The 14,082-nt window shown below is 37.2% G+C and overlaps 1 protein-coding gene across 5 annotated transcripts in view; it reads left to right on the top strand.

Annotated features, from left to right (window-relative positions):
- Nucleotides 1-8,832, top strand: part of RAB27A (RAB27A, member RAS oncogene family) — a 91,965-nt gene extending 83,133 nt beyond the window's left edge. For all 5 annotated transcript variants that reach the window (XM_003827866.8, XM_014341503.6, XM_003827864.7 and 2 more), the window contains one exon: nt 6,095-8,832. In XM_003827866.8, the coding sequence (XP_003827914.1) occupies nt 6,095-6,293 (199 nt within the window). In that variant the 3' untranslated portion in view covers nt 6,294-8,832. The remainder of the gene's footprint in view (nt 1-6,094) is intronic.
- The last annotated feature ends 5,250 nt before the right edge of the window (nt 8,833-14,082 follow it).

The raw sequence follows: 14,082 nt of genomic DNA, 5'->3' as shown, positions 1-14,082 counted from the left end.
CCTAGAAATCAATTTAACCAAAGAAGTGAAGCATCTATACAAGGAAAACTATAAAACACAGATGAGAGAAATTGAAGAGGACACCAAAAATGGAAAAATATTCCATACTTTTGGACTGGAAAAATTAATATTGTTAAAATGATAACACTTCCCAAAGCAATTTACTGACTCAGTGCAATCCCTATCAAAATACCAATAATATTCTTCACAAATATCGAAAAAATCCTAAAATTTATATGGAACCACAAAAGACCCTCAATAACTGACAAAATCCTGAAGAAAAAAGCCCAAAGCTGGAGACCTCACACTGACTTCAAAGTTTACTACAAAGCTATAGGAACCAAATCAGCATGGTACTGGCATAAAACAGACACATAGACCAATGGAACAGAACAGAGAACCCAGATAAAAATCCATGCATTTACAGACAACTCATCTTGGACAAAAGTACCAAGAACAGAGGGGAAAGGACATTCTCTTCAATAAATGATGCTGGGAAAACTACATAGCCACATGCAGAACAATGTAACTAGACCCCTATCTCTCACCATATATAAAAATCAACTCAAAATGAATTAAAACTTAAATATCGGACTTGAAACTATGAAACTACTAGAAGAAAACATTTGGGAAACACTCCAGGTCATTCGTCTGGACAAAAACTTTTTGGGTAAGACCACAAAACACAGGCAACCAACACAAGAATAGAAATATGGGATTTATATCAAGCTAAAAAGCTTCTACACAGCAAAGGAAACAACAAAATGAAGAGATAACCCATAGAATGGGATAAAATATTTGCAAACTACCCATCTGATCAGGGATTAATAACGAGAATATATAAGGGGCTCAAATAACTCAATAGCAAAAACAATCTGTTTTAAAAATAGGCAAAAGATCTGAATAGACATTTCTCAAAAGATCTGCAAATGGCAAACAGGTGTATGAAAAAATGCTCAATATCACTACTCAGAGAAAGGCAAATCAAAACTGCAATGAGATAACATCTCATCCAGTTAACATGACTTTTATCCAAAATATAGGCAGTAATTCCCCCCTGTCTCAAAAAAAAAAAAAAAAAAACCACACCTAAATACAGGCAATAGTGGATGCTGGTGAGGATGCAGAGAAAGGTGAATGTACGGACATTGTTGGTGGGAAAGTAAATTAGCATAAGCACTGTGGAGAAAAGTATGGATGTTCTTAAAAAAAAAAACTAAAAATAGAACTACCATATGATCCAGCAACTCCACTAATATATATGTGTATATATATACATACGTACACATATATGTGTATACATACACGTGTGTATGTATACATACACATACATATGTGTGTATGTATATATACACACATACATATATGTGTGTACATATATGTATGTGTGTATATATACATACACACATATATGTATGTGTATGTATACATACACATACATATATACACTATACAAATGTGTATGTGTGTATATATACACACATACACATACATGTGTATATATGTATATGCACACACATATATGTGTATATATGTACATGTACACACATACACATATATGCGTATATATGTACATGTACACACATACACATATATGCGTATATATGTACATGTACACACATACACATATATATGCGTATATATGTACATGTACACACATATATGCGTATATATGTACATGTACACACATACGCACATATATGCGTGTGTACATGTACATACATATATGTGTATATACGTATATATACATATATGTGTATATACGTATATATACATATATGTGTATATATATGTATATATACATATATGTGTATATATACATATATACGTCTATATACATATGTGTGTACACATATGTGTATACACATGTGTACACACATATATGTGTATATACACACATGTGTGTATATATGTATATATACACACATGTGTGTATATATGTATATATACACACATGTGTGTATATATGTATATATACACACATGTGTGTATATATGTATACGTACACACACGTGTGTGTGTATATATGTATATGTACACACATACACATATATATGTGTATATATATGTGTATATATATTAGTGGAAGTTTTCTTAAAAGTTTTATGTAAGTTTTCTTAGGAGAGAGAGATATATATATCCCAAAAGATATATAGAGATGTATATCAGATATATCAAAAGGGTATTTGCTCTCTGTACTCCCATGTTTATTGCAGCACTATCCACAAGAGTTAAGATATGCAATCAATCTACCCATCAATGGATGAATGGATAATTAAAATATGGTTTATATATACAATGGAATGTTATTCCACCATAAAAAGAATGAAATCCCATCATTTGCAGCAGTTTGGATGGAACTGGAGATCATTATGTTACTTGAAATAGCCAAACACAGAAAGACAAATGTTGCATGTTCTTACTCGTATGTGGGAGCTACAAAGGTGGATCTCATGAAGATAGATAGTAGATTGGAGAATACCAGAGGCCAGGAAGGGTAGGAGGGAGTGGAGGATGAAGAGAGATTGATTAATAGATACAAACATATGGTTTGATAGAAGAAATAAGATGTAGTGTTAGAAGGATCAGTAGGGTGACTATAGTTTACAACAATCTATTGTATATCTTGAAATAGCTAGGAGGGAAAAATTCCAATCGTTCTAGTATAAAGAAAAGACAAATATTTAAGATTATGGCAATCCCAAGTATACTTATCTTTACACATTATATCAGTGTATTAAATGATCATATTTACTCTGAAACTATATTATGCATAAATAAAAAATAAAATTTTCTTACAGATACAATTGAAGTCCCTTTTAAAATTCCTTGCTGATTCCATTCTCCTTCCTACCTCCTCAGAGGGAACCACACTATGTCTACTTCCTATAGCAGATGTTGGTTGCCTAGACAATATTCATGCCTTTATTTATAGAATTTCAATTTTCTTTAGCTATCTACTCTGCTTCTAGAGGACATGCTACTTAAGAGAGGCAGGTGCCAGCCACCAGCCCAGGAAGACTGATTGGTTTAAGCCAGTGATGGTGGTGTACCATTCCTCTTGCCAGAGTTTGGTTTAGGCATTGGCATGTGATACAGTTTTGACCAATGAGACACGAGGGAAAGTCTTCCAGGGACTTGTGGGAAAGATTTCCTCTCTCCTGAGGGAGGCACACAGAGGAAGAGTCCTTTCTTCCTTGGAACTTTGGTGTGTTGAGATGTGATGCCTGGAATGTTTTAACTTCTGGGGTCATGAAGGGAGTCAGATTGTGGAGAAAGCTGACATGTGGAGGATGGCAGAACAGAAGGATGAGATGAATCTAGGCTCTTTGTTTCTACCGTTTGGCAACCCAATTAACACTGGAAACTCTCTAGTTCTGTGTTCATTATGCATTACAATAAATTCCTACTTGTGATTCATGCCAATTTGAGCCACAATTTTCGGTTACTTTTAGCTAAAAGCAGTCAAAATTATATATTTCTAGTCCAAGAAGTTGTACTTTTACTACATAGATGTTTTTATAATGATGTGTAATTGTGTTCTTCACACAAATGATCTTGTATCATACAAGTTGGTTTTTTAATTCAATGTTTAATTTTTGCCATGTTGATACAGTTTAAGCATTGTATAATTCATTGTATAAAAATATCACTATTCATGCGCTTATTGATGGACGTTTAGGTAAATTTTTTCCCTATTACAAATAGTTCTGTAATATCTATTCCATTAGACGATGCCACGTGTACATATGTGAGAGCTTCTCTAGGGCTGCACTATCCAGTATGATAGCCACTGGTCACATGTAGCTATTTAAGTTAAAAGTTCAGGTTTTTTGGCCAGATGTGGTGGCTCATGCCTGTTATCCCAGCACTTTGGGAGTGGAGGCAGACAGATCACTTGAGGTCAGGAGTTTGAGTCCAGCCTGGCCAACATGATAAAATTAGCTGGGAGTGGTGGCCTGTTCCTGTAGTCCCAGCTACTTGGGAGGCTGAGGTACCAGAATCGCTTGAACTTGGGAGGCAGAGGTTGCAATGAGCCAATATCACACCATTACACTCCAGCCTGGGCAACAAAGTGAGACTCCATCTCTAAAAAACAAAACAAAACAAAAACAAAAACAAAAAAGTCACGTTTTTGGTTGCATTAGCCACATTTTAAGTGCTCAATAGCTACACGTGGCTAGTAGTTATTGTACTGGATGATATACATATGGAAAGTTCCTGTCACTGTGGGAAGTTCTATTGGATAGTGCTGCTCCAGCACAGGGTTTCTGAATATTTTTCATAGGATGGCACCTGCAGAAAATGATAATATTTGTACAGCTCACTGGGATAAATAGATAAGGCTGCTCAAGTTTGGAGGAGACTGGTTCAGGGACTCTGGCTGCCCTAAGACCTTCTAAGTTGCCCTAAGGACTGAGGGATTGCTGATATCTCATGTATCCCTGTAACTCACTTCCTGCCCATCAACATGCCTTGGCTCTGCTTTAGATGTATACCCAGGAGTGCTGTTGCTGGGTCATAGTGCATGCATGTTTCAATTTTACCAGATATTACCGTCTTATTTTCCAAAGTAGTTATAACAGTTTATACTTACATAAGCAGTAAATGCAAGTTCCTCTTTTCTTCTCCTTGGCAATACTTGATATTGGGAGATTTCTATATTTTTGCCAATCTGGTGGGTGTGAGTTAATATACCATTATTTTAACTTGCATTTCCCTTATTTTGGGTGAGGTTGAACATTTTTTCATAAATGTAATTTCTAAGAATTTCCCATGCATATCCTTAGTCTGTTTCATATTATCTTGTTTATTACTTTAATTCATTTGAGGAATTATTTTTTCGGATGCTAACCCGTTTGCAAGTTATATGAAATGCCATGTATTTTGGCCTGTCGCTCATCTTTTAACTTTGCTTATGATATATGTTGTGGCACCAAAGTTTTAAACTTTAACATTGTCAAGATTATCAAACTTGTTCTCCGTGGTTTGAGCTTTTATAGCTATATTAAGAAATCCTTTCTTATTCCAATGTCAAAAAGATAAGTCTGTTATATTTTCTTCTAAAAGTTTTCAAGTTTTACTTTTCACTTAGAGGAATTTAAACGGCTTTCATACCAAGAATCAAGTTTTAAATTCTTAAAACTAGGCCGGGTGCAGCAGCTCACACCTGTAGTCCCAGCACTTTGGAGGCCAAGGCGGGTGGGTAGCTTGAGCTCAGGAGTTCGAAACCAGCCTGGGCAACATGGTAAAACCCTGTCTCTACAAGAAAATACAATAATTAGCCAGGTGTGGTGGTGTGCACCTGTGGTCCCAGCTACTTGGAAAGCTGAGGTAGGAGGATTGATGCCTGGGAAGTCGCCTGGGAACTGAGATCGTGCCACTGCACTCCAGCCTGGGTGATAGAGACTCTGTCTCAAAACAAAAAACCCTCCAAAAACTTAAATGAAAGAAGATTTAATTCTGTCTCTGTCTTCCAGAATCCCCTACTTATATCTTTTTATAAATTTTTTACAGTAAATCAATATGTATTGCCAAAATATATATTGAATAAATCTGGTCCTTTAAAAAAATGAAAATTGATTTTTTTTGAGACAGTCTAACTCTATTGCCCAGGCTGGAGTGCTGTGGCACAATATTGGCTCACTGCAACCTCTGCCTCCTGGGTTCAAGTGATTCTTGAGCCTCAGCCTCCCCAGTAGCTGGGATTACAGGTGTATGCCACCATTCCTGGCTAATTTTTGTATTTTTTGTAGAGGTGGGGTTTCCGCATGTTGGCCAGGCTGGTCTTGAACTCCTGACCTCAGGTGATCTGCCCACCTGAGCCTCCCAGAGTGCTGGGAGGTGTCAGCCACTGTGCCCAGCCGAAAATTGATATTTTGAAGAGTCTAAAATTTCCAGTTTTGCATATCTACTGGAAATGCAGTGTGAGTATTTTATTGTCTTTTTCACTTTTTAATGTACTCTGGGGTGGTAAAATGTTTGTCATCTTGTATATTTGTATTCTATTGATTCTCTAATTTGAATTATCAAGAGCAAAGGTCACTGTCCTTTCCCTCCACATGTTGTTACCTCAGTTGTCTCTGTCTTCCAGAATCCCCTACTTTGAAACTAGTGCTGCCAATGGGACAAACATAAGCCAAGCAATTGAGATGCTTCTGGACCTGATAATGAAGCGAATGGAACGGTGTGTGGACAAGTCCTGGATTCCTGAAGGAGTGGTGCGATCAAATGGTCATGCCTCTACGGATCAGTTAAGTGAAGAAAAGGAGAAAGGGGCATGTGGCTGTTGAGAAGTCAAGTAAGCGACATAGTAGTTCAGGTGGCCCGTGCCTGGGATCTTCTCTATGATTGATACATGGCACAGTGAGAGATTAATGGGCATTGTGTACAAATTGCTTCTCACCATCCCCATTAGACCTATGAATAAAGCATCCGGTTCTAAAATTAATTCGTTGCAGCTTTGTAAATATTTCTTTAAGATTCAGCCTGAGAGTTAGGAGAAATATTTCAGAGCCAAAAGTGCCTTATAAAACCTTAGCCTATTATAGTAGATCATTCAAGGATTCAGAATTTTGCAGTCACAGAAGAGTGTATTTATTATGTAGAATGAATGAGGGTACTGTCACTTGCCTTAATGTAGGTAGGCCCAGAGTCTTACATTTAAGATCTTACATGCAGTTATAAAACCGCCACAGTCTTCAATCCAGATTTAAAGACTCATGCCATAGGTGACATTCTAAAATACCATTAAAGCCACTTAAATGTTAAATAAGAATATACATGCACATCAGCTCAATGTCTTTGAGTATTAATTTTATGTAAGCATTCTATTTAACATGAATATAGGACAAATCATGGCTATATCTATAGACCTTGGATAAACTGGATTGACCAATTATACACTCACAGTGACTTTTTTGTTGGTGGGAAGGGGATTGGGGTGGGGCAGGCTGGCTTAATGTAATATGAGCAACCAAAGTGGGACTTCTGTCTCCCCGCTATATTCCCATTGCTCTGAATGATTGATTGAAGGGTCAGGGAACTAGATTTTATGGCTTTAGTTCACTGTGATTGTACATTTATACTTGGCCTATGTGCTGGCCGCACCTGAACGTAGCTGGTGCTTATGCCGAGTTATTTGTGATGAGTAAATATTTAGTTTCTTTTTCTTCATATTTATAATGTTGATCTGGCATCCTCAGGCTGCAGCTTTATTAGCTTATAAATTACTCATCTCTGTCTTTACCAGCAGGCTCTGTATTGTTGATATTTGCAACTTGTTTTGCTTTTCCATTGGTGGAATTGAAATAATTAGTCTTTAATTACATAAGATGCCTGTTTGCTATTTGGTGGAAGATAGATGTTCATATTGAAGCAGTCACATTTGTATTGTAGTTCACTAAAAGAAAAATGAAGTATTCTATAGCCTATATTTTTCATAGAGCTCACGAGCATGTACTGTACTTGCTGGGTCTTGCCAAGATCATTTATTCCGCTGCATTGCCAAAGTGTCTTCATACCAAATTAAAGGTGGTTTTAATATATGTTTCATGGAAGTTGTTTATAAAATTCAAAGGTATTTCATTTAGGTGAAAAGTCTTATTTATTAAAGTGGTTTGAATAAAGTAGATCAAAACTTCCAGAGATCTTAATGGCTATTTAGGAAGAAATATCACTCACCATAATTTAAATAAAGAATAAAAATACATGTATTTTGTGGTGGCAAATGTTTGGTAGAACTGTAATTAGAAAAATACAAGTATATTTGGGTGATGGTTACACTAGAAGCCCAGACTTTACGACTACACAATATATTCATGTATCTAAACTGTACTTGTACCCCCTAAATTTATTTTTAAAAAAGGAAAAATATAAGTATCATGAAAAAACCTATTTTTTTTCCCACTGTCCTTCCACTACTCCCATAACAAACTTAGCCATGGTTGGTAAAATTTTACATATTTCTGTCCTTGAAATGAAGGCTTCTTTTAAATTCCAAAGAAGTCACGGAGGCCTGTGCATTTGAATTGTATATGCTAGTGAGGAAAAGATTTAGACATTTCAAGAGCAGGGTTGCCAGGCGTGGTGGCTCACACCTGTAATCCCAGCACTTTGGGAGGCCGAGGAGGGCGGATCACGAGGTCAGGAGATCGAGACCATCCTGGCTAACACGGTGAAACCCCATCTCTACTAAAAAAAAAAAAAAAAAAAAATGGCCTGGGCGTGGTGGTGGGCACCTGTAGTCCCAGCTACTCAGGAGGCTGAGGCAGGAGAATGGTGTGAACCTGGGAGGCGGAGCTTGCAGTGAGCCGAGATCGCGCCACTGCATTCCAGCCCGGGTGACAGAGGAGACTCTGTCTCAAAAAAAAAAAAAAAAAAAAAGAGCAGGGTCATAATCACACTGCAGTGCCTTATATAGTTGCCATAAGACTTCAGTGCAGTACAACATAATTTTACAGCTACATATCAGGGCATATTCTATATGGTGTATTTGTGTTAGAATAACACATTAAATGTCTTTAAACATAAAAATAAGAATGTTTGCATGTTTCAGTTTTCAAGAACCAAATGAGTAATTAGCTATAGATTCCACTGGCCTTAAACATACAATTAAGTGTATACATGATATAGTGCACACACAAAAGCCACCTTTAATTATTGAAATAACCTGTATTCTTTTTGGAAATCATTTAAGTTTGGTATTGAAGTACTATATTTTTTGTGCATCAATGTATTTTTCTATTTACAAGCCTATGTAAAAGTGAAGTGTATCTTCAGTGAACCATGTGCCAATTAAGCTGTAATAAAAAAGTGGTCTAGTCTGTCAAATTTGTGTGTGAATGTAACTGTATTTATTATCACAAAGTTTCATACCAGAGGTTGTAATGCCAAAGGAAATGAAATTCAGGGATACACGTTCCATTAGGTGCTCACTGAGGGGCCAGCCAAGACAACATATTCTGGAAAAGTAATTAAAAATGTTATCAGGTTGGGCGCAGTGGCTCACGCCTGTAATCCCAGCACTTTGGGAGGCCGAGGCAGGCAGATCACCTGAGGTCGAGAGTTTGAGACCAGCCTGACAAACATGGAGAAACCCCATCTCTACTAAAAATACAAAATTAGCTGGGCGTGGTGGCGCATGACTGTAATCCCAGCTACTTGGGAGGCTGAGGCAGGAGAATCGCGTGAACCCAGGAGGCGGAGGTTGCACTCCAGCCTGGGCAACAAGAGCAAAACTCTGTCTCAAAAAAAAAAAAAAAGTTATCAAACATGTATTGAGCACCTATATTTGGGAAGTGTTGTAGTAGACAATCTCAGATAAACAAAACAAGGATGATTAAGGCCTGAACTAAGATCAGGCAGGGCTGAGAGATGATGCAAGAGACGCTGGGGCGGGTACAGTCATGGATTGGATGAGGAGGGTATATGTGGAGAGATGGCTTCTCTGACCTTCTGACCTTATTTCTTACCACTGTCCAACTCACTCTTCTCAGGCACACTGGCCTCCTTGGAGCAGTCAAACATGTTCCTGCCTCAGATCTCTTGCATTTGCAGTTCCCTCTGTCTGGAATGCTAGTGTTCCATGTATACCTCTCCCATCCTTTAAGACTGTTCAAATGCCACTTTGTCCAAAGAACTTTGCTGACCACCTTATATAAAAGAGCAGTCACTCCCATTCATGGCCCCAACCAGATTGTCACTCCTTGACCTGTTGTTCTGCTTTGCGTTTCTTCATATCACTCAATGTAAATATTTCACCACCTGATGTATGTACAATTATTCTTAGCCAAGAGGCTGACAAGTGATTCACTTGACATATTTATATATTTGTCTACATCCACTAAGATACAAGCTCCACAAACAAGGACAGGGATTTAGGTAGTTTTCTTCAAAACTGTTACCGTCACTCAGAAAAAGGCCTGGTACACAATAGGTACTCAAATGTTTGTTAATTGACTGAGTAAAGGACTTAAAGAGGCAGCAGGGTCAAGAGAAAGAGTTTTCAAAAGGGGCCACTGTTAATGTTAAAAGACAGAAGACTGCAATTTGAAAATAAAAACAGCGTTAAAAATGTTTAAAAAGGTTCACATATAGTAAGTCCATACTAATTCATTGTAAGAAATCAAGAAATCTAGGCCAGGTGTGGTGGCTCATGCTTGTAATCCCAGCACTTTGGGAGCTGAAGTGGGTAGATCACCTGAGATCAGGAGTTGGAGACCAGCCTGGCCAACATGGTAAAACCCAGTCTCTACTAAAAATGCAAAATTAGCTGGGCGTGGTGGCTCATTCCTGTAATCCCAGCTACTGGGGAGGCTGAGGCAGGAGAATCGCTTGAACCTGGGAGGCAGAGGTTGCAGTGAGCCAAGATCATGCCACTGAACTCCAGCCTGGGTGACGAAGCAAGACTTCATCTCAAAAAAAAAAAAAAAAAAATTAAGAATTCTGAGAGATAATTTCTGATCTTTTGAAGTTGATGTCAAGATGGCTAACAATCTATTTAAGACATGTTTCACTTAGTATTTTTATAAATTGGAAATCTCTATGGTGGTATTTCCAGCTCTTCTGTTATTGGTAATATAGGTATTTATAAAACTTATAAGCTCTTCCATTATAAGATACTTAGATAATGCTGGATAAAGTATGAACATATTTTTTAAAAATGTACTGATGATTTCTCAAAAAAATATGGGCAATGCCCTAAGACCACCTCCTTCCCCTTAAAAACAGACAACAGATGGAACTTAAAACAACCTGATGCTGATTGTGGTTTGCTTTTGGTTTGGTTTTGCCAGTATCGGTAATCAGGATGCTTTGTTATAATGGCTACAAAGAATTAGTAAAGAAAACCTTGGGCCTGTTGAGAATAGGGTGATGAAACTGCAGCCCTTTGTCCCCAAACACACAGAAATCCAGGACCTGCTCTATGGTTTTTTTTTTTTTAATTATTCTTCTTTTTGAGATGGAGTCTTGCTCTGTCACCCAGGCTGGAGTGCAGTGGTGAGATCTTGGCTCACTGCAACCTCTGCCTCCCGGGTTCAAGCAATTCTCTGCCTCAGCCTCCCGAGTAGCTGGGATTACAGGCACATGCCACCACACTCGGCTAATTTTTGTATTTTTAATAGAGATGGGGTTTCACCATCTTGTCCAGGCTGCTCTTGAACTCCTGACCTTGTGATCCACCCAACTTGGCCTCCCAAAGTGCTGGGATTACAAGCGTGAGCCACCGTGCCCGGCCAACCTAGTCTATGTCTTTAATCTCTTGTGAAAATTTACAACCACAAGTCGGCTTGAACACAGGTTTAAGGTTAAAGTGTATAATACCTAATTTTTCTGGGTATGTTCAATCAAGAAATTAACAAAAATTAACATTTTAAAGAAGGGATTTGTTCTGGATTACTTGGTGGAAGCAAAGCAAAAATGTTTGCAGATGGAACATTTCTGCACAGGCCAAAAGACACCCTACTATGGATAAGATTACAATGAAAAATTACAATCTATTTCTTCTTCATTCTTACCTCCAGTCATTAGCAAGGGCCAGCAGACCAAACAGCCAGCAGGATTTGGCACTTAAGAACCTCAAATAATATACTTATCAGAAGCAGACCATAAAGTCAAAGTGTTTAAGATAATCACAAAAATGAAAGGAACTAAAAAATCCAGAAAAGAAGACAATATTATAGATACCAGACTGGTTTGAATAAAAAAAAAAAACCCCAAAAACTTCCAACAATGAAAAATACAGCCATTGATATTCAAAACTTAATGGTTAGAGGTTAAATGACAGGTTTGACAGAGTTGAAGAGGAAATTCTAGAAGGCAGGTCAGAGGAAATTACCCATAATTCAGCAGACAGAGATAAGGAGAAAGTCCTGGAGGGGTTAAAAGACACAGAGGGAAGAAAAAAAGCTCCAACTTATATCTAGTAGGAATTCTATGAGGAGAAATTAGAGAAACTGAAGGAAGAGGCACTATATGAAAAGATAATAGCTGAGAATTTTCCAGTAATGATAAAAGACCCATACCCTTAGATTTAGGAATCATAAACCCTAAGAAGGATAAATGGAATCATATTTCCAAGATTTCAGTTCAATCTTGTATTCCATTAAAATAGGTGGAAAGAAAAAAAACAATTTCTAAGGCTGGCTATACACACATTCATTCTAAAGTGAAGCACTGAATATGTTCATGGACTGAAGGGAACAAAGTCTCAGATGAAGCCTTAAGGTATGAAATTAACACAGATAAATGATGTGGCCTCTGACATCAAAGGTAAGAGGGTAAACCTGGGTGTTCATGTATATGGGAAGGGTATAAAATTTCTTGGTGAAGTAGTAGGAACAAACAGAGTTGGGAAGGAACTGTGTAAAGTTTGCAAAGATTGGTGAGGCTCTTCCATAATTGTTGAGGAGGATAGGAGAGGAAGAATAAAGAAAAGTAAAATAATTTTCAGTCTCTTGGTTGACAATAAAGTATTGGGCAGATGTTTATTACTAAAATTTCTGGTATGTGCCTTTGTTATTTAACATTACTCTGGAATTACTGGTTGAATGACTAGACAAGAAAAAGTATCCAATAAAAGGAAAAATGTGTGTATTTGAAGATTATAACTATACAAACTGATTCTAGAGTTAAAATGAAAAGATAAATGTTGAAGAATAGCCAGATAAAAAATGAGTAAGAAGGACAAGGAAGGAAGGGTGATATGGTTTGGCTGTGTCCCCACCCAAATCTCATCTTGAATTATAGCTCCCATAATTCCTACGTGTTGTGGGAGGGACTTGGTGGGAGATAATTGAATCATGGGGCCAGTTTTCCCTACGCTGTTCTCATGATAGTGCATAAGTCTCACGAGATCTGATTATTTTAAAGGGGTTTCGCCTTTCATTTGGTTTTCATTCTCTTTGCCTGCTGCCATCCACGTAAGACGTGACTTGCTCCTCCTCAGCTTCTGCTGTGATTGTGAGGTGTCCCCAGCCATATGGAACTGTGAGTCCATTAAACCTCTTTCCTGTATAAATTGCCCAGTCTAGGGTATGTCTTTATCAGCAGCATGAAAACTAATAGAAAGGGAGAGGAGGTAAACCCAGTTATTCAAAAAATGACAATAATTTAAATATTTGGGCAGTGGCACATTAACAAATAAAACGATGGAACTGAGTCCAGAAATGGAGCCATAGATGTGACATTATGAGTGAGTGGGGGAAAGGATGCTTTATCAACATACAGCACTGAGGGAAAGACACTGGAGTCTTATGTCATTTATACTTAAATTCCAGACGAGTTGAAAATTCAAATGCAAAAAAATGAAACTACAAAACATAAGAGAAAACATTTTGAAAAACAATTTTGGAGTGAGAAGTGCAGTTTAAAGGAAAGTACCAAATCCAAAATCATAAAAAAATTGGATAAATCTGAATATATAAACAACATATTTCTGCATGGAAAAATACCATGAGCAAAGCTTAAAACATTCGTAGGGAAATAATTTCTAAATGCATGTCAGCAAAGGACTAACCTTAACGTGTAAAGTGCTGTTGAAAATCAACGAAAGAACAGAAAACTGCTTAGAACCTGAACAGGCAATTCACAGAAAAAAGTTGAAAAACATTGTGAAAGATTCTTAACATCATTTGTAATTAAATTCAAGTCGAAATAATAATAAGATAAATTTTCATCTCAGGTTGGCAAAGATCACTTTTCACAGCAGGGTAGTGAAACAGACATCTTATTTGTTGATGCTGAGTGTTAATTGGTAAAAACTTTTGGAAGGCAATTTAGTATTATCTGCCAAATTTTAAAACTATATATCTATATCCAGCTCCTCTGATCCAGCAGTTCTACATAAACCCTCTCTTGAAAAAGCGTACCAATAAAGATACTTATTATATCAAAAGATAAGAATGCCCATCGATTAGTGACCAATTAAAATACTTTCATACAATGGCATATATATATGAAAAAATGTTAAATACCCTTTTACAGTAAAATATGTATCAAATGCCTATTATGTGCCAGGGACTGTTCTAGATACTGGGATGTAGTTGTAAACCAAACGAACTGAAATCCCTGCCCCTCATG

This window comes from Pan paniscus, chromosome 16 (genome assembly GCF_029289425.2).
Source record: "Pan paniscus chromosome 16, NHGRI_mPanPan1-v2.0_pri, whole genome shotgun sequence".
Lineage (NCBI taxonomy): Eukaryota > Metazoa > Chordata > Mammalia > Primates > Hominidae > Pan > Pan paniscus.
This window is presented reverse-complemented; position numbering and strand designations above follow the sequence as displayed.